Source organism: Bidens hawaiensis, unplaced genomic scaffold (assembly GCF_021521415.1).
Source record: "Bidens hawaiensis isolate Kalapana, Puna unplaced genomic scaffold, B.hawaiensis_p1.1 tig00021536_1, whole genome shotgun sequence".
Taxonomy (NCBI): domain Eukaryota; kingdom Viridiplantae; phylum Streptophyta; class Magnoliopsida; order Asterales; family Asteraceae; genus Bidens; species Bidens hawaiensis.
The window spans coordinates 215742-237417 of NW_027493355.1; the positions used below are offsets into that span (position 1 = coordinate 215742).

The 21676-nt window shown below is 37.7% G+C and overlaps 2 protein-coding genes across 2 annotated transcripts; one reads left to right on the forward strand and one right to left on the reverse strand.

Moving 5' to 3' along the window:
* The first annotated feature begins 182 nt into the window (after positions 1–182).
* Positions 183–3436, forward strand: LOC143563832 (protein HEADING DATE REPRESSOR 1-like). The gene is made up of 3 exons (XM_077051290.1): positions 183–424; positions 1726–2063; positions 3087–3436. Exons 1-3 carry the CDS (start codon positions 313–315, stop codon positions 3282–3284), a joined length of 648 nt encoding a protein of 215 aa, XP_076907405.1. The 5' UTR covers positions 183–312; the 3' UTR covers positions 3285–3436.
* Positions 3437–3964: 528 nt separating this feature from the next.
* Positions 3965–7568, reverse strand: LOC143563833 (putative folate-biopterin transporter 3). The gene is made up of 4 exons (XM_077051291.1): positions 7223–7568; positions 5597–5856; positions 5395–5490; positions 3965–4770 (listed from the first exon to the last, which is right to left on the reverse strand). Exons 1-4 carry the CDS (start codon positions 7566–7568, stop codon positions 4003–4005), a joined length of 1470 nt encoding a protein of 489 aa, XP_076907406.1. The 3' UTR covers positions 3965–4002.
* Between the last annotated feature and the right edge of the window lie 14108 nt (positions 7569–21676).

The following is a 21676-nucleotide window of genomic DNA, read 5'->3' on the forward strand; positions in this document are numbered from 1 at the left end:
ATTAATATAATAAATATCAACAACACTCGGTGCAATTTGGTAATAAGAACCGGGCCCACGTGGATAGAGTAATAAGAAAGCAGACGAACAAATACAACCCAACTCTCATACAAAATCTCAGCCGTTGATTTCACACCATCGGTCTTATCGGTGCCATTAAAACCTCGTGTGAGTTAAACGACAACAACACGTTTTACAAGATTTATTAAACAACAAACAAACATTAGAACTAGGAAGCAAGACAATAATAGTCTCTCTCACTATATGTTTTGAAGAACATAAGGAATTGAAGACAAGTGAGTATTTATCATTATGGAAGAAGATAATAACAATAATAATAATAATAATAATAAGGTGGTGGTTGTTAATGGCTTCTCACCGGTGTCTTCAACTCCTGTGTTTTGGAAGTCTCGTAAGAGATCAGGTGTGTTGTTATTATTATTATTATTAAACAACAATCATATTCAGTAAAATTTTATTGATAGCACAGTTATTAGCAGAGTCGGATGGAAGTTTGATTTTGTTTTATCTTGATTAAGATATGGATTTAACTTATGAATATATGATAGTATTAGATCTATGTTTTTGTTGTTGAACAAACTTTAATCATGGAAATTATTTGTGAATTATAGAGTTTGATGAAATCATAAGACTTAACAGAAAAGTCATGTTTTTTTGTTTGTTATAATAAGAGTAAATGTTATAATTAATTAATTGGTCTTCATCTAGCATTCAAACACTATATATAGATCCCTTGTAAATATATTATTTTTCAAATGTTAATATACCAATACATTTCTATTTTTCAATACATGATGTTCCACAAATGTATTGGATAATAATAATAATAATAAAATAACATACAAAGTATTTTAATTTTAAGAATCAAAAGTAAATTAGATAAAAATAAAAAATGTATTTGAATTTTTGGTAATGATAGTAAAATTTGTAATTTTATTCTAATGGGAATGTAGATGTATAAATTAAATTAACGTGCTAACTATGCGAATCAAGTAATGTAATTATGTAATTACATCGTAGTGTAATTACACTATGTTGTATATATAATTACATTACTTGATTCACACAGTTAATACGTTAATTTAATTTGTATCTGATCCAACCCTTTATTTTAAGAACCAAGAGTAAGTTAATTAGTAAAATAATGGGTGTTTTAAATGAGCGGGTGTAAAATTTGATTTTTGAAAGACTTTCACGATTTAAAATATAATAATAATAATAATAATAATAATAATAATAATAATAATAATAATAATAATAAAACTACCCTCGTGTGTGCTCTTTGGTTTTTTCAAAAGATAAAGGACCATACTTTTTTCCGTAAGCTTCTAACAAAAGTTACAATCATGTCTTTGTCCCCAACTAATCACTTGAATTTAATAAAGTTGGTAAGTTTGATTTTTGTTAATGGTTTTAGTAAAACATCATACATTACTAATCACAAATTCACAATATATTCATTAAACTACTTGTAATTAAATATTATAATTCTTTTTATAGTTTTAGTTTGTGCTACTTGAATTTAACAAAGTTAGTGAGTCTGATAATGATTTATAATTCTATAACATTTAGAAAATAATCAAGATGCATAAATAAAACCATTCATATTTCATAGCCAAATTGAATTCTGATAATCTAAACTATTAATCATGGGTCGATAATGATCCATGCGTTTATTTTTTTAAATTGTAACTATGGTTGCAGGTAGTACGAAGAACTTGCACAAGGACGTTGACGTTAAAGATGCTAAAGACGCTAAAGATGAAGCTGATAAAACAACGAAAGGGGAAACTTTAGCAGACGATGTTATGGAAGAACCGCCGGTTGTTCTGTCAGAGAAGCGTAAGGCCCTCTTTGAACCTCTTGAACCAATAATGGATTTGAACGGTAGAAGGCCTTCGGCTGAATCTTTACTTCCTCCACCCGACTTTGATTCTGCCAGTTATCCACGCGGATGGCTCATTGGCAAGAAGAGAAAGCTTGTAAATGTTGATGTTGTTGAAAGCATGCGCCGCATTGCTGTACAAGAAATGAACCGAAAGGTACAAGAGAAAGCTTGTAAATGCAATGTTTTAAAAACCGGTACGTACCGGCTGATTATACCGGATTTTGGTAAGGCAACCGGTATTTAGAGCCCGGTATATTTGGGCGGTTTGCTATAACATCATACCGCCGGTTTTTTTTTAATACCGGTTTTAAACCCAAGAGATATTTTATATTTTTTTGCGGCTCATGTTTTTTAAAATGACTTTTAACCTAGCGGATAAAATTGAAACGAGTAAACACAATAAACGACAATTAGCTAATCTACCAGTTTTATAACCTGCAAATGCAATGTTGGTTTTTGTTTACATCTTTTTTAATTGATTAAGTTCATATACAAAATATAAACTTTCTATTACTTTCTATTCAACTCGATCATTGTCAATGTGTTGTTTATTAATATACTTTTGGGTTATTTATTAAGTTGAAGTTGTATTTATACAAATTACAAGGTAAAATATTCAACCCAGTTGAACCTCCAGGTGTATCCCGGTTCAACCGGTTGTACCATTTTTGAACGAAATCTGGCACGATTAAAATACCGGTTTTTAAAAAATTGTGTAAATGTTGATGTTGTTGACTGTTAGCAACTGCTTAATAAGTCATATTGGGCTCTTTCTGTATTAGGCTTTCATTGGCTTTTTAGCAAAGCCATTCTGAGAATCGTAGATTTTTGGTCCAAAGGCAAGAAAAATTTGGGCCTTAAGTAAAAATGTTTTTTTTATTGGGTTTAAACAATTAAAATTTTAAATGGGCTTATTGAATAGCGTTGTGCAAATTTTTTTTGTTTGTAAAAATGGGCTTAAATGAATTGGATAATTGGATTTATTCATTACCGGCATATATTTAGTTAATAAAGTCACTACCGGGGTGATCTGGCTGAGAGCCGCCCGACGGGCAGTGCTTTTTAGTTAAGTTAAATTTAGATAGCTTTCCTATTTATTATCTTGTTTTCTCTTTTCTCCGATAATAAACCCTAGTCATTATCTGTATGAATGAATTACTGGTCAATAATATTACAGGACAGAGAGATCGATGGCCTAAATGAGCAATTGGAAGAGGACTCGCGTGTCCTAGAGCATCTCCAACTGCAGCTACTTGATGAAAGAAGTAAACGTGCGGATGTAGAACGACAAAATGCTATGTTGCAGAACCAGGTTGATATGTTGATGAACATGCTTCAAGAGCCCGAGAACATAGAAGACGAAGAAGAACATTAAGTTTACATATAGTTATTAATTTATTTATGTTCATTGTCTTGTTTGTTTGGCATATGAAAAGCTACCAAATATATATAGATTATCTACTATTTTCTGCAGATATAGCATTAGCACCAAGTGTATCAAATATTCAGATTACATGTATAATTTGTATTTTTTTATTTTTTTTTTGCACTTAGCCAGTTTCTGTTCAAATTCACATGTATTTATTTTCCATATATTATCTGATCATGATCAATTTTGCTTCAGAAGGTCTATGGTAATTAGTCAATTTAGGTTATTAATTATTATTATTATTATTATTATTATTATTATTATCTCTAATTTTTGTTAGGTCTATGGTAATCAGTCAATTTAGGTTATTATTATAACTTTGTTTTTGAACAATTACACCTATCGGCAAAATGCCACCCACGCCTGCGATCACATATAGCACTGGTGACCCGTCCTGCCACCAATTCCAAGAAAACCCACCGCCTAAAGGCTCACACACGATATTTTGTCACATACGAGGCTTGAACCAGCGACCTAGAGAAAGTCACAAGGGTACCACTAGAACACTCCTCCATGGATTAATATTCTCTCTCTAATAGGTCAAATAAACAAAATGGGTGTACATTATAAGCTTAAAAGATATAGTACACTCCTTAAGTTACAAAACTATGAATGTATGGAAGCAGTTAATGATTAACGAGTAAATTTAATAAACTAAATCTTGTCATATGCTATTATTAACCAAAGAAATCATTTCAGAATTACCATTTTCCAACACATCATCATCACCTTTTTTTGTCATCAACAATTCAGCCGGAAGAATAGTCGAATTCGGGTCATTACCGGGCACCAAAAACAAAAGCCCAATCGGAAGAACCCTCGCGACACTTCGTATCAAAATAGCAGCCCATAAACTATCAAACCGAGTTCTTGTGACATTTAGAGCACAAAGCAAGACACTTCCCGCCCATGATGACGTAAGCGTCCCAATATGGTCGATTGACATTAACAAAGCAAAAAACGTGCCTTCGATTCCCGAGGGGCATAACTTGGAGCTGAGAACGAGAAGCGGCATCCATCTGAGACGCCCAATCATTTTAGAAACCCCTTCGTCCATTACTACAAATATGTAATCGGGCACATTAACTTTTAAGTTTAGTCGCAACACCAACATTAAATCCAGAAGACTCGAAGCACCGTATAGTAACTGTGTCCAGAATAATACACCACGAAACGGGTGGGTTCTGAACACGTTTTGGTATAGAAGAACGCCCAAAAGTGACCCGACTGCACCCACTGAGAATATGGACCCGATAACCTTCTGTGAGAAAGATGGGCCCGTTTTTGCATCGGTGTACCAGTAAAACATTCCTTCATGAATACTTACACCTAATGCAAGTGATAGATACATGTACAAACACGGTCTCCAAACTTCCGGTGTTTTCAGGGCCGTCGTCATGGTTTTAATAGCATCAAGAAACTTTTGCTTTACCTGTAATCAGTAGCCATTTGCACAAAATAAAGAATAGGTGCTAAAGTTGCGTAGTTGGCCAAACCACAGGTACTAAAATGGCACTTAACTCTTAATAAATTGATAATTTAAGCAATGTTCGGTCATTCCTTATCGAGCTTTATTTTGTAACGTTTATCGAAAATGAATCGTGTCGAATAAACATAAAAAGGGAATATTAGAACTCACCTAAAAAATAGTTTATAAAATACTGCTAATAACTATTCATCCGAAGCTTACTAATAATCAACCGTTAGACGTTGCGTGACACAAATACAACTTTTGATGTATATCATATATAGCATTTAAGTTTAAAACGAACTACACTGATAGTCCCTGCGAGATGTCTATTCTACGGTATTTGGGTCCCTAAGTTTCATTTATTACACATTGTTCACTCAAGCGTAACATAAATGGTCCTTGACGTGGATAGACGTTAAAGTTTCAGTTAACTATTAAGGAATTGACCAAAATGCCCTTACATTACGAAACGAAAATTTGTCTTTTGAAACATTAAAAACTTATTATTGCAACTACTAGTGACAATTTTAAAACCTTAAATAATCTGAAAGCAAAATATGTTTATTCGAACATCGAAAACCTTACCCGCTTATGAGAATAGCTATTGACAAGCGGTTCTTGCAGCATCATTCCAACCAAAATAACCAATCCAGCCGGAATACTTAATACACCAAACACACCCTGAAATGCGCACACACAAACACCATCAATAATCAATTTGAGTTCAGAATCAAACATATATGTAAGATGAAAACTTTGCATACTAAAATAATTACTAGCAACGAACCTGCGGTCCAATAATATGAACAAGAACACCACTCAATGCGAACCCAACAAGTTGACCAATTGAAGAACTAACTCCACACAAGCTTTGCATGTCACCTGCAAGAGTAGGATGACTTATGCTGTGTTCTGTTACACAAGCATCGATTGTCACGTCAGCTATCGCGACCCCTGCACCAGCTGTCATGAAAGATAATACAGCGCATACTGCTGGCAAGTTTGTGCTAAAAGCTGGTATTAACATTGCTATTGAACCAACTAAACCTGAAACAGTAAACAAACAAATTTGTTTAAGATTTGCTAACGCGTATATGTTTTGCATTTGCAAAACATTTAAATTGATTTTGCACTTGAAAACTAAATTAAAATGCAAAGTAGGGGTGCAAACGAGCCGGGCCGCTAGTGAGCTACTCGAGCTCCAAACGAGCCAAGCTTTTTCAATCTCAAGCCTCAATAAAGCTCGTTTAGTTATCGAACCCAAGCTTGAGCCGTGTATGGGAAGCTCATTTAGGCTTGTCGAGCCTTAACAAGCCTTGTGTATTTTAAGTTTGTAGGGGATTCATGAGATATAACTACAGGATAATCTGAGAGTCGTGATACACTTTCAAATCGAATTAATTCAATGGTGTTCGAATATTTAATCGTATAAAACTCATAAGAGACAAGAGTTTCGTATGTGTTTTTGTGAACTCGAGAACCAAAGTGTTCGACCAAAAAGACAATATGTTGTATATCCAGATTAGGAATAGAAACTGGCAGTTTCGTTTCGGAATTTAAATTAGCATCAAAATGCGCCATATTTTGACCACGGACTTCACATGTGAAATTCCAAAAATTCAATTTGTAACGAATTTTTGATACAACAATAACGGTAAATTTTAATACAGCACGTCATGTTTTGACCGGCCAATGGCTCAGCCCCTTGGACCCTACTACCAGGGATGCTGCCCCCAGAAGAACCCGTGAAAAATGTGTTTCCGCTTGAATCACCCCCCCCCAAAAAAAATGGTTAGGGCCTTCACCCTTAAGATCATGATAAACTCAAAACAAGTGTGCATCCCGTACCTCCTGACTTGTTTGATGAATATTACGATACACATTGGTACACAAAGTTAATCCAATTACACTAAAATATCTAACAAAGTTTTACCTCTTTGGACTTCTATTTATTAATTTCACACCGCACAGACAAGCTCAAGCCAAGCTTATGCTCGTTTAAGGTTTTCCTCAAGTTCGAAAAAAATAACTAAAAACGTAATATCTAACAAAGTTACTTTTAGCTCGTGTAGTACCTACCTTAAATGGCTTTGGCTCGTTTAAGGTTTTTCTCAAACGATATAAAAATAACTAAAAACATATATAAATTAATTAATAAATAGTAAACAAGCCAAGCCCGAGCTTAAAATATCTAAGCTTTGGCTTGTTTAAGGTACGGCACGAGCTCAAGCCAAGCTTATGCTCGTTTAAGGTTTTCCTCAAGTTCTATAGAAAAAACTAAAAACTTATATATATATATATATATATCAACTAATAAATAATAAACGAACGAAACCTGAGCTTAAAAAAACAACTCATGACCCAGCTCGGCTCATTTACACCCGTAAATTACAAAATAAGAACTTAAAATTACCCGCGAACACGAAGTAAGGCCGTCTCCTCAACCGAAAAATCGGGACAATATCGGTCATAAGCCCCCAAAGGGGCTTAATAATCCAAGGAATCTGAATGATTCCAGCATAAAACTGTGCTTGGGAAGGTTGTAACTTAAGGACATCTTTCATATAGTATTGTACACTCACACGGTACAAGCCTATACTGACACCTTGATTAATCCCGTACACAATAATAACCGAAAACACAAACCTCCAGCTTAGTTCATTGCCCAACATTTTAAACCAACTTATTGACTTCCAGATCATATTATTATTATTATTAGCATGTTTTGCTGTTCTAATATTTTCTTGATCTTCTGACATCTTGAATATTATTTTGGATTTGATTGATGGGTGTGAAGTGAAATTGGGGATTGGAATATGGGTAGGTGACGGTGGATGTACGGTTGAATGGCGTTGACTACAATGAAGTCAGTCAAATGGGGGATGGAGATTGCAAGTACGTCATGTATGATGTGTCTAGGGTTACTTTTTTGGGAAAATTCCCATAATCTTATATTGTAATTCCTGGACTGGTGGGGGCAAATAAACCGGTTAATTGAATTGATCTGAAAATAAGACTGAAACTGAATAGGTTGGAAATCGATTATGTAGAAACTGGTTTGGAACCGATTGAAACCATAGGTTAGGAACCGATTGAAACCATAGGTTAGGAACCGGTTTGTAATTTTCTCTACCAAAACGGTTCCAAACCGGTTAACCGAACCGAAACCGGCAAAAACCGCGCAATAACCTGTCAAACCCCGAACTAAACCGAAACCGATGGTAACGTGGTAAGAAGTCGGTTTCAACCCGAAGTGGAACCGATTTTGACTTTTATTAACCAACCATAACCGGTTTTGAGTTTTAAACCAGTTTGTGTACCTCTAGTGTTGGGTTATCTTGGATTTTTTAGAGTCGTTATCGTACTTTTAGATCAAAACTAGTTATGGTTCATAAATGAGTTGATCGGATAAAACTCAAACTTCAGAGCAAGAATCAAGTATGTAATTTTGTGTGTGTTTTGATGAATCAGAGTAAGAGATCGTATGATTAAAACGATTATTATTATTAGGGTTAGGGTCAATGATAATTGCTTTGTAGTTATCACCCTTTCGATCTCCAGCCAAATGCTCTGCCCCTTAGACACTACCAGAGGTGCCGACTCTTTGACCCTACTACCAGAAGCCCCCCCCCCCCCCCCCCCCCCGAAGCCTCATGGCTTAGGGGCTTCGCCTCTATAATACCAATAGAATTATATGTTATAATAAGATTAAATAACTGTGTATATCGTACCCAACTTATTTATATTAATATTAATAAGTTCCTTGATCAATAAGTTAATCCCAGTTGTACTAGAATCACTAACAAATAGTTTGTCCCAATCCATGATGATGAGATTTATATGTGAGACAATGACATTCATATGCCAGTGGCATACCGACACGTGGCTGTCAAATCTCAACTTCACAGTGAAATTATTCTCAAACTCATCTTAATTATGGAATTTGATATCAAACTCATCTTGAAGATTATATTTGAGCTCAATCTAATTTTGACGATAAGATTTGAGATCACGTGACAGGTTCTTGTTAGACTATGAATTAATCTCAATGTGAATATAATATTGGGTTGGGTATTTATGGGAATTTAGCAAATGAGAGGCATTTTTAAACTCTTTCTTCAAAAATGGACCCTTTTAAACGACAAATTTGATTAAAATAAGATACCAGCAAGTAATTAGTCAGAAAAATGCATCAATTTCACCTATTATATTTAAAATGAAAAAGAACATCACGCCTCCCATTCTAGCTCGGTTAATTTCCCTATATTTATCACTCAAAGAAACGATTGAATGGCTTGTCTTTTAACTTCATGCCCATTTATGTTAAGATTTAGTGTTAACAAATCATTCACCTCAAATGCATAGATCACATGTATACCACACCAACTACTAATAAATGCCATATTATAACATGATGTTAGTATATGGTCCAACGACTCAAGTGATTTATCGCATAACAGACGTTACTTGGTCTCTATGAGCACCCTGCGTTTATGTAATGCATCTAAAGTTGCAACCCGACTCATCTCTCCTACCACGCAAACAAGTTCACTTTACTGGGACCCACTTATTCCAATCAAGAACAAAATTCGGATACGTACTCGTCATGTTTAACGTACCATTTGATGTGGGCAGATACTTTGTAAAATACTCGTATAATATTTTAAATACCACGCTCTTTTATACAAAGATTATTATGTCGGAATAAATTATATTGGTAGATAAGATATATTAAAAAATTTAAACGTAGATACTCAATAAAGAACTACAACCGCGTAAGAACTGAAAACAAAACAATCATAAAATATATGTGACAAGTTTGGGAGCATGTGATTGACATAAGCTATTGGTAAGCTATTAGTTATGTTATTTATGTGGTTCAATAACTGTACATGCAAGTGGATGGCATACAATGATACAAATATATTGAATACATTCATGTCAATTAAAATTTAAAAAATACTAAGTGGTAAGATAGTTAATCAATTGATCAAATAACCTGAACCAAACCATGAACGATCGACCTTTTATGTTTTATCGGTGCGGTTTTCAGTCTAAATCTCTTCCAACTATTTGGTCAAGTTTGTTTTCAAACAATGCACAACCCTTAATTAACTAGTAGTATAAGACATTTCCACGTTTATATCTTGGTGTATTCACTAGTAAATATATAATTATCAAATATCTTATGGTTTTCGTTTGTACCATCACCCACACATGTATGTAGACACACAAAATAACGTATAGGATGCATTTTTCAAAACAAAAACTGTTGAGAACTGTGAGAACCGCATAATACACTTATATATATTGCATTAAAGATGATCAAAGTAACGGGAGAGAGAAAGTGTGACGGTTATGTAATTGTCTTAGCATGAACCCTTAGGATTTCAGGCCAAGAGCATCTTAATCAGAGCATGAACCTTTTGCATAGTGCCGACTTCATGTATAAAAATCTTAATTATGTTTTGAGTCGATCCTCAGTTATTCTCTTCCCTGTCAATCAAAACCCCTTTCACTCATGGCACGCGCAACCGGTTGGTTGTGTTAAGCCGTTACTTGCTTTGAGTAAAAATAATTTGTATAAATACGATCTTAATGAAAATAGAAATTTACGACGCATTTCAGTTTTGTTATGGGGGGTAAAAGAAAACTAAAACATAACTTGGGCTAACATTTTAACACGGCCCATTAATCAAAACAAAACTAATTGGGCTTCTCGTCTAAGTCTTATATTCCATATCATCAAACAGTAGAGGTGCACATTACCGGTTAATTTTCTAACCGGTTAATTATTTGGCGGGAAATAACCGGTTAAACATGTTAATCGGGTTGGGTACTAATCAGTTTTGAGACAAGAAACCTCTTCTCGGTATAACCGATTTCGGGTATAACCGAATCAGTTAACCGGTGAATAACCGGAAAAAAATCGATTTTTTTATAAAAATAACAAAAAAATCGGTTAACCAGTTTATAATCGGTTTCGGAAATGAATAATACAAACCGGTTTCTAACCAACGGTTAGAATCGGGTAAAAGCCGGTTAGTGATGGACCAGTTACTAATTGGTTAGATTTCCGGTTAGAAATTAGTTAACCAGTTAGCTTGTGCACCTCTAAATCATATGCATGCCATTTGAATTCATATGTGATTATATAAAATAGATCAATAGTGTATCGAAATGCGTTCTGTTTGTAGTTATAGATATTGTATAATTAAGATATACATGTATTTGGTTTAGATCAAATACAAATTAAATGAACGTGTTAACTGTACGAATCAGATAATGTAATTATATATACAACATAATATAATTATAGTATAGTGTAATTACTTACATAATCACCATACATGTATATATAATTATACTACTTAATTTTCACAATTAGCACGATTTTTTAGTTTGCACGCTAACTTTCCCCTGCATGTATTTAATAAGTAATATATCAAATTATGGATAAATTCACGAGGAAGGGGTATTTCTTCATGATCTACTCCACGTTCTCAGTTCTCAATTCTCTGACAAATAGTGTCCTTTTTATTCATTTCTTTGTATGTACCCGCAACAACATTCGTTTATCATAGTTATAATAACTTTTTTTAAAAGAATCAAACTTTTGATTTTCTTTCATTTATTGATTTTCAATAAATATCTTGTTAACTTGTTTATCAACTTTCTTAATTAATTTTTATTTTATATTACGGTTATTTTTGTACTAGTGCCCACTGCATACTTTCAAATTTCAATCATGCATTTGAGATAATTGTCTTTATGACGATAAAGATAAGGTGGATCAATTGTTACATCGATATCTTAGGTGTCATGTAAGTTGTAACCACTAAAGTCTCAATCACCCAACATGTTTTCAACTTAGACTAAAACATCTACTAATTTTCCAACAGTTTAGGAGATGCTTGTTAATTATAATGCATGTTCCCTCTCAATTAAATTTTGATTGATTTTATGACTTACGTTAACTTGACTTCAAAAAATTTATCAAATAATCAACAGCTGCACTAAAATGCCTATAACAGGGATGCCATAGTTCAATTGTTAGCGCACGTAGCACCCACTTCTCACGCCCCCTATGTGAGGTGGTCGTCGCAGGGCCTGAAGGGAGATGTGATGCCGTGTTTGTTTCCATTTCTATTTTCTTTGTTTACTTTATTTTCCTTTTTTTATTAAAAATTTATAAAATAAGTTTAACTTTCTTTTCTATGATTTGTAAAATTTATAAAAAGAATGTGATTTTTTATAAAAAAAAAATTAAAGATTTGTGAAGCTTTTGAAAGTTTATTATAAAGTTTGTACATTTTCTGTTACATGATTTATTAAATTGAAAATTCAAAATAAAAAATAAATAGTTTATTTTAATAAATAATATGGCTATGAAAGAAAAAACACAAGATGACGGTGATGTGGAAATGTAAGGATGTTCGTGAAACATGATAGAGTTAGGATTAACATCATGTTTTTCTTAAGTGTTAATTCATTGTTGATGACTTGATGTGATATATAACCGAACACGTTCATGAGCGTTTTTAACAACTTGCGTTTCTTATGCTCCTAAGGATAAGAACGTACATATTACCTTTGACTACCATATGACCGACAACTCTGAATCAAACCATAAGAAAAGGACGTCATTAAATATCCTTATCAATAGAATGTTTAATGTTACGTATGTTTGTGATGTCTAAATATAGTATGTTTTTTCGTCAATAACCGACGATCATCATATACCTTTGCCAAATACAATATATTTGTGAAGTTGTTGAATATATAAAGATTTTGATTAATTATGTCATGGTCATGCACAGAGAACAGGCCCCTCGAGAGGTGGTCTTAAAAACGAGCCGCAAATATGGTGCACCTAAAATTTAGGGCAATCAATCTAACCATAACTTGGGCCCTATATCCTCGTTTTGCTAGTGCCCAGTTTTTCTTTGAAAAGGATAAAACACATGTTTCTATTTAATGTAAGTTAACATCAAATAGTGTTTTTTGATTTTTTTTATTATTATTATTTTTTTGTAATTTATCAAATTATGTAATTTATTTCATGTTCTTCTCAACTAGGGATGAACTTTTGCGGTACAGGTACTGATTACCAGTACTGAATCACTGTCGGTACGAATGGTATTAGGTTTTGAGCTTTTGGTATCGGCACGATACATATATATTCCGAATTTTGCACGAAATACCGGTAACCGAACCGATACTGGTACCGTACCAGTACCGAACCAAATATTTCAGTATCGGACTATCGGTACATGTACCAAAGATTTCCGAATTTTGGGATCGGGATTTTCGGGATCGGTACCGGTACCATTCTGAGCTCATCACTAGTCTCAACCATTTTGGAGGCCTAAAATAAAAACGAGAATCGGGGGTCTTTTTCAAATCTATATCGTTACAAGCTAAAACAACTAATCGCAAATATGTTTGTTTTTCCAAATAACTTAACAATCATTTTCATCATTTTATATGTTTTTGTTCTGACTTGAACACTTATCCATTGTCTTTATATAACCAACCTAAAAAAATGGAGGCCTTATTGAAGCGGATGCATAAAGCTCTAGCTAGATTTTACCCCCCTAAAAACGACCCTGTTTTTTTTTTACAGTTTACCATATAAATTTATTTATACTGTAACACATGTTTTAACCTTAGAACATTTGCCTAGGGGGTGTTTTAAAAAAAATAATTTTAAATAAAAATTGTAAGAATTAGATAATCACGTAGTTTGTTATACACAATAACGGACCCATGAATTTTCTTATTCAATGAGTCAAAATTTTACGGTGTTTTTATCTCTCTATCACCAATTATGTACAAATGTAAGGATTTATAAAGATGTTAAAAATAGTAGAAAATAAATGTTGAGTAAATATATAATTTGATGACATAGAAGATATATATGTAGATGTTTTTGAGCCTTTGCAATATGATAGTTAACAAGTTTATCAATTTAATTAAAATGATTCAATAAAAGTGAATGCCTTTTGAGAATATTATTATTTGCGAAAGGAGTCATCACTCATCAAGATAAGTTCAATGTCAATATCCGGGGAACAAATTGTTTAACAACGTCCACATCTTGTCATAGTCACGTGAGCACGTGATCTCCAAATGGTGCAAATTAATCCATACAACTTACTTTCACTGACAACATTTGTATTTAATCACAACCATTATTTTATAACAATAAGATAAATAAGTTAATCTGTAAGTCTGTAACAATTATTAATTTTTAAAGATGTATCTTAAGTTAGAACTTTGTTTTATAATTTTACGATGAACTCCAAATGATCATGATTTTATAAACGAAATATGGTTTGACATGAGCTTGATCTTCTGGTAAAGTAAAATATAAAAATTAGTGTTTTTTTCGTTAAAAAAAGTAAATTATTTTTGCTTAGAATCGTGACACTTGAAATACGATACACATTTTCGTATATGATTTCCAAAAAGCATAAAATTACACAATTTTAACAAAACATGTCAGATACAGAGAACTGAGTGAGTTGTGATTGGATTTGAAGAATCGAATTAATATCGAACATAGTCAACCCCTAAAAAGCCCCTTACACATAGGTTTTCAACTTCTATCTTATTTCTTTTGTACATTCAAACCGTCCATAGAATGTAGAATCCAGATAATAATAGACCTTATACGTCTGCAACTCTAAGCATATTTAAATCACATAGTTTCATTACAAAAAATTTAAACCACCACAAAATAGAGTTTTTATACCAAATATAGAATAAAATATACCATATATATAATTAAGCTTATTCAATGTTACATTATTGAAGAGGTATGTACCCGCCTCAACACCGAGCGAGGCGGGTCAACCCACAAGATATAGACAAGAGGCTTGAAATCAAGATATTATGAAGGCACAAAGCCAAAACCTATGCGCATGGCGCATATCACATATGCTCACGCATGCATCACATGCTCAGGCATCACATATACTCACGCATCACATATGCTAACGCATCACATATGATCACGCATATCACATGCTCACGCATATCACATCTGTGCGTGGCGCATCCGCGCGTGGCGCATATCACATGCTTGTGCATATCACATCTGCGCATGAAACATCTGCGCGTGAGAATAAAGAGAAGACCTCGCGCATCCTCAGGATAGGCGCATATCACACATGCACATAATCAACCTCGTCCTTATCCAAATCAGGATTAAGGCAACCTTGATTGTGCACGTCAGACAACCTTCCAGAAGGTATCTTTTTAAGGAATAAGAATATGCTGATGTTGACAGCTGCCAATGAAAGGTGGACAACTCAGCAAAACCCATGTGCTACCACGTGATTATAACCAATGAAAAAGCACCAGGTGTCCCAAGGACACGTGGCGCAAAGCAATTGGAGGAGGCCAACAAGGCCCTAATTGGGTCTGAGCCCAATCATTGGAAACCCTAGCACTATAAATACCACATCAACTCCACAAGGAGGAGGACACCCAATTACACAGTATTCAGCTATATTAAGCAATACACTCCAATTTCCTTACTCTCATATTATTATCTTCTCCTACAAACTCTTATTCTCACACCGGAGGGTTACCCCAAAGAGGACCCCTCTGTCCCTTTCTGAGGGGTAAGTTTACGGTGCTGTTCATTTTGTAGGTGGAAGAACCCAGATTCCAGAGAACCATCGGTGGGATAGCATAATCACACCCGAGGAAAGTAGATCGTCTACCAGTAAGTCGATCCACGTTTCTTCATTGGCGCCATCACCTGTTACAACGGCAACAAAATCTCATCAGTTCTCTAAAAAAAAAATTTTCCACCATGGTTTCTGGTGTTCGTAACGTCGATCAAGTTCTGGAGGATATTGAGCGTGAGGATGTTAATGGGGGACAGCAGTTTCTGAGGGTGCCGCGTGACTCTACGCGCACCACCAGTAACCATCCTTTCATCACAACTCCTCATGGCCAGACTGAAACTCCTCCAGACGATCTCACGTTCCAAAATCTTGCCGGCGCGAAACAAAAAGGACCAATGGGTCCAGAAGATGAAACCAATGACCCCAAAGAATGGCTCATAAACGAGCAATGACGTCTAATGGACAAGTACAATGAGCTGGTCAAACACAAAAAGTCAGCCGACTTAACACAAAGGCTAGCGTTTGACAAGCAAAACGTTCATGGAACAAAAAGGGCGCGCGCGCTGGAAGATGGTCATTCTGTTCACACTGCACACGCTGAGTTTAGTGATGAAGAAGTGCACAGCATGAGGAGGACGCGAGATACTCATGCAGGAGGCTCTCAGCTCCGTGCGCACGTGAACATGGCGCCTGGAGCCAAAGCAGATCTGGATCTGCACACTCCGTACAGCCCACCAGTGAGAGGGCAAGTGGACGTAACCACACCATACAGGCCAGCCATCTTGGTAAAACATTCAAAATTCACTGAGCGCATCGCGAAGGCTCCCATTCAGCACAAAACCAAGATGCCAAGTGGTTTGGGCAAATATGACGGCACAACAGATCCAGACGACTTCTTACAAGGTTTTTACAACACGGGAAACCTAGAAAGCTGGACGATGCCAACATGGTGTCACATGTTTGCTCGCTGCCTCACGGGCGCGGCGCGTGTCTGGTTCGAGAGCTTGCCGACTGGGCAAATCGATGGGTTCGAGGAACTATTGGAAAAGTTCCAAGCCCACTTCGTACAGCAGCGCAGACACACGCGCGACCCTGACGACATCATGCACTGCGTGCGCAGGAATGATGAAACGATTGAAGACTACATAACTCGTTTCAATCAGGAGTCTCTGGCAATCGGAGGTATCACTGAGCAACTCTTGCGCGTGGCCTTTATACAAGGCGCGCGCAGTGATCAACTCCGCCGAGCTCTCGTAAGCAGAGATGGCATGCCAACCACTTGGGCCAAGCTAATGGAAGCATCGCGAGTCTTCGCGAGAAATGAAAAACAAATTGCCCAAGATAGGGCAAGAGAAAGAGGGCATCAAGCTGAGACACCGCGCAGCAACGAAAGAAGGGGCAAACAGAACTCTGTATGGTCCAGGTTGCAACCAACCAGTTTTTCTTCCGCAGAAAAGCAGGCGCAACCAAGCTCACCCCAGCCCCAAAAAGACGTTCGTAATCGCGGGGAGGGTGACAAGAGGGAAGGCGGCAGAGATCCTAACAGACCTCTGCCAAGAATATGGACTCCCCTCACTAAAACGCCTTCACAAGTGTTAAGCACTGAGAATGTCCAGTTCAAAAGCCCCAAGCCACTACACTACAAGGGACCATCAAGCAGTGGCAAGTACTGTGAGTTTCACAAGTCCACAGGACACAACACTGATGCATGCCACCACTTGAAGGATGCAATTGAAAAAGATGTGAAATCAGGCAAGCTGGCTCACCTGGTGAAAAACTCAAGACCAGAAAATGAACAACCAGAAGGAGCCTCAGCCAGCAAAAAGTACAAAAGAATCTGTGTAGCCGAGGGAGGAAGGCAAGGGCAAATATCAAGAAAGAGAAGCGCGCAAATCCACGGAGATTGGCGCGAGCAACAAGTAATCTTCCCAAGAATCAGGGGAGGCCCTTCTATCAGCAGTCCTCTTGTCATCACTACACACATTGCTCATTATGAAGTGTTAAAAGTCCTGGTGGACACTGGCAGCGAATCAGACATCATGTATGAGCAATGTTTCAGGAAACTGGATCCGGCAGACCAAGCAAGGCTTGAAATTGTGAATGCACCAATCTCTGGTGTTTCAAATGAAATCATTCATCCCCTAGGTCAAATACAATTTGAGCTAACTATGGGGGATGAGAAACACAAGCGAGCCGAAGTTGTCAACTTCTTGGTCTTGCCCACCACTTCATGCCACAATATGATCTTAGGTAGAGGAACGATTGCCCAATTCAACGCCATACCGTCGCCAGCGCACTGCGCGTTGGGGTTCCCAACACCAACAGGTGTAACTTTTGTATACCGAGATCATTTGTGTGCAGTGACAAGTACTCCGCGGGAAGGGAGAATGAAACTTCCAATGGCAGACAACGCGCCAGATGAATGGATTCTCAACCCCAAATTCCCGGAGCAAACAATCACAATTGGCGCTACGATATCAGACGACACGAGGTTGAGAATGAAAAGATTGCTCACAGCATATATGTCGGTCTTCGCGTGGCAACACTCTGATATGACTGGGGTTCCGCTAGACCTGGCGCAACATTCTCTCAACACGTTCAAGTCTGTAGAGCCAATTGCTCAAAAGAAGAGAGTCATGGGGGATGAGAAAGCGAGGGCCATGAATGAGCAGGTTGAGGATCTATTGCGCGCAAACATCATCCGCCCGATACGATACCAGACATGGGTAGCCAATCCTGTGATGGTAAAGAAAAGTAACGGGTCGTGGAGGATGTGCATTGACTTCAAGGACCTCAACAAAGCATGCCCAAAAGATTGTTACCCCCTCCCAAACATCGACGCAAAGGTGGACTCCGTGGCGCCATTCAAGCTCAAATGTTTCCTGGATGCCTACAAGGGCTATCACCAGATTCAAATGGCACCACAAGACGAGGACAAGACCGCCTTCAGAACCGACAAGGGTGTTTTTTGTTACACAAAAATGCCCTTTGGTTTGAAGAATGCGGGAGCCACCTACCAAAGACTTATGGATGCCGTTTTCAGCGAGCAAATTGGAAGAAACCTAGAAGTCTCCGTGGATGATTTGGTGATCAAAAGCAGGGAGGAAAAACAAATGCTCAAAGACATCGAAGAAACCCTTGGGCGCCTAAACGAAGTGAACATGAAGCTCAATCCGAGCAAATGCACTTTCGGCGTACAAGAGGGAAAATTTCTAGGTGTAATGGTCACCAAGGATGGTTTCAAGGTGAACCCAGAAAAGGTGGAGGCCATCCTTGACATGCCCTCGCCATCCACCATGAAAGAAGTCCAGAAGCTGAATGGTAGATTGGTATCAATCAACAGGTTCCTAGCGAACCATGCAAGCAAATCTACCCCATTTGTCAACACATTGAGAAATTGCTTAAAGAAAAGCCAATTCAAATGGACTCCTGAGGCCGAGCAAGCTTTCAGTGAGATAAAAGAGTGTTTGATAAATCTGCCCGCGCTCACAGCTCCACTTCCTGGTGAAACTTTGACATTGTACCTATCAGCAGGAGAGCGCGCCATCGGCGCAGTATTGTTGGTGGATCGCAAGGGAATCCAAACGCCAATATACTATGTGAGTCGGGTGCTGACAGATCCTGAGACGCGCTACTCCATCATGGAAAAGTTAGTTTTATCACTAACACATGCGTCGCGCAAGCTTCATAGATATTTCAATGGTCATCCTATTGAAGTTCTAACTGGTTACAACATCCAGCAAGTCTTGCGGCGCCCCGCGCTCTCGGGAAGGCTAACAAAATGGCGCTGGAATTAGGAGAGCACACGATCGCCTATAAGCCCCGTCCAGCAATAAAGGGACAAGTCTTGGCTGATTTCATTGCAGAAATCCCCGAAGGAAAAATTGAAGAGGCTCAGCGCGAGGTAGACCCTCCGCGAGCCAATGATGAAGAAAATGTTTGGAGATTATTCACTGACGGAGCGTCAAACAACGAAGGATCCGGCGCAGGCCTCAAGCTGGTGGATCCAGAGAATCAGGAATATACTTACGCCATCAGGTTGGACTTCAAGAGCACCAACAATGAAGCTGAGTATGAAGCCCTGCTGGCTGGCCTGCGCATCGCGCACAAATTCGGAGTTAAAAAGCTAGAGGCCCATGTTGATTCATACTTGGTAGCAGCACAGGTCAATGGCCTTTATGATGCCAAGGAGAACACCATGCCTCTGTATCTAGAGCAGGCGAAAAAGCTCATCGAGCAATTTGACTGCTTTAGAATCATTCATATTCCGCGCAGTGAAAACAAATCTGCTGACGCGCTGAGCAAGATGGCATCAACCAGCTTCGATCACTTTGGCAAAGATGTCAGGGTAGAAGTAATGAGCAACCCGTCGGTGGGAGCGAAGTCTGTCCTTGTAACTCATACAACCCCTTCATCATGGATAACTCCAGTAATGGAATTCTTGAAGGAGGGAAAACTACCGGACGATCGCGCACAGGCGAGGAAGATAAGGCACAAGTCGCAGAACTATGAACTGCTTGATGGTACACTATATCGAAGCTCTTATCTTGGACCGCTCATGAAATGCCTAGATGCTGAAGAAGCAAGCTATGTGATCAGAGAGATACACGAAGGAATCTGTGGAATACATGCTGGCCCGCGCATGGTGGTTACCAAGGCAATGAGCGCAGGTTACTATTGGCCAGGCATGTACTTGGACGCTTTAAAAGAGATTCAAAAATGCAAAGCGTGTCAGAGCTTTGCACCAAACACCATGCGGCCAAAGAACAACTTGATTCCGGTGACCTCCGCATGGCCTTTCCACAAATGGGCAATCGATATTGTGGGTCCCCTACCGCAAGCGCAAGGGCGAGTAAAATTTTTTGTAGTGGCAGTAGACTATTTCACAAAATGGGTCGAAGCCAAGCCACTAGCAAAAATCACAGCCGAGGCGATGAAGCAGTTTATTTGGAGCCACATCATATGCCGTTTTGGCCTTCCCATGGAAATTGTGAGCGACAATGGCAAACAATTCACTGACAAGAAGATATCTAGCTGGCTCAAGGAATTGCGCATCAACCAAATTTTCACTTCAGTATACCACCCTCAGGGGAATGGCCAAGTGGAACGCGCGAACCAAAGCTTGCTAAATGGGCTGAAGAAAAGGTTGGAGGGAGAATCCCATTCTTGGGTCGAAGAGCTACCTAATGTCCTGTGGGCGCACAGGACATTAAGCAAAACCAGTAACGGCGAATCCCCGTTCAGCCTAACCTATGGAACAAAGGCAATGATTCCAGCAGAAATTGGATGCCCATCCCATAGAGTGCTCATGATGAGCAAGATTGATAACGAGCGCGAAAGGAGGTTGGATCTCAACTTACTTGAGGGGCGCAGAGAGACGGCTATCATCAGTGAAGCCAGATACAAGAAAAAATTGGAAAAATATTACAATCAGCGCGTGAAAGAGTGCCACTTCAAGAAAAATGATTTTGTCCTTCGAAACAATGAAGCTAGCCGCGCGATTCCCCCGGGAAAAATGTCCCCCAACTGGGAGGGACCTTATCAAGTCTCCGAAGAATTGGGAAAAGGCGCATACGCTTTAAAAGATTTGAATGGAAAGAAGATCCCGCGCGCATGGAACGCGGCACAGCTTAGAAAATGTTTCATGTAAAAAAAAAATGTCAAGTTTGTAATCAAGGCTTTTTAAGCCATTATGAATAATGATACGCGCTATCTTCTCTTAATGAGGATTCTATTACCTTTTGCATACATGTTTCACACTTCCCTTTATTAATTTTGAACAATACGACAACATTGTATTGACATCAAAACAAAATAAAACGAAGTAAAACATACATGCGCGAGCTTCAAGCTCAAACGCGTTAACGAGTCTTAACTCTAAAACGTCAGGGCCTTAGCCCAATAATATGAGCCTTAGCTCAGGGCCTTAGCCCAATAATGTGAGCCTTAGCTCAAATCACTCACAACATCCATCCTACATGCTACGCAGCCTGACCATAAAAATACCTAAGCACAACTAAGGCAAAGCAAATGCCAAAATATAGTTGTTAAGGTCTCAGGTCGAGGTCGCGCATGAAATTGTAATGGATATCTGAGTAACACATACTGACACGTAAAGGCTAAAAAACTCATAGTTCCCTATAATAAATGCGAGATAACGTCGCGCAAAAGAGGAATAATGAAAACGCCAAGGCACGTGTCAACATAATCAAGATATGGCAAAATCA

What these genes read in the sequence shown, in the direction of transcription:
- LOC143563832 (XM_077051290.1), top strand. Translation starts at nt 313, where the DNA reads ATGGAAGAAGATAATAACAATAATAATAATAATAATAATAAGGTGGTG. An exon ending in GAAGTCTCGTAAGAGATCAG is followed by an intron (nt 425 to 1,725) that starts GTGTGTTGTTAT and finishes CTATGGTTGCAG; the next exon opens with GTAGTACGAAGAACTTGCAC. An exon ending in TACAAGAAATGAACCGAAAG is followed by an intron (nt 2,064 to 3,086) that starts GTACAAGAGAAA and finishes ATAATATTACAG; the next exon opens with GACAGAGAGATCGATGGCCT.
- LOC143563833 (XM_077051291.1), bottom strand. Translation starts at nt 7,568, where the DNA reads ATGTCAGAAGATCAAGAAAATATTAGAACAGCAAAACATGCTAATAAT. An exon ending in GCCTTACTTCGTGTTCGCGG is followed by an intron (nt 5,857 to 7,222) that starts GTAATTTTAAGT and finishes TTACTGTTTCAG; the next exon opens with GTTTAGTTGGTTCAATAGCA. An exon ending in ATAGCTATTCTCATAAGCGG is followed by an intron (nt 4,771 to 5,394) that starts GTAAGGTTTTCG and finishes TACTGATTACAG; the next exon opens with GTAAAGCAAAAGTTTCTTGA.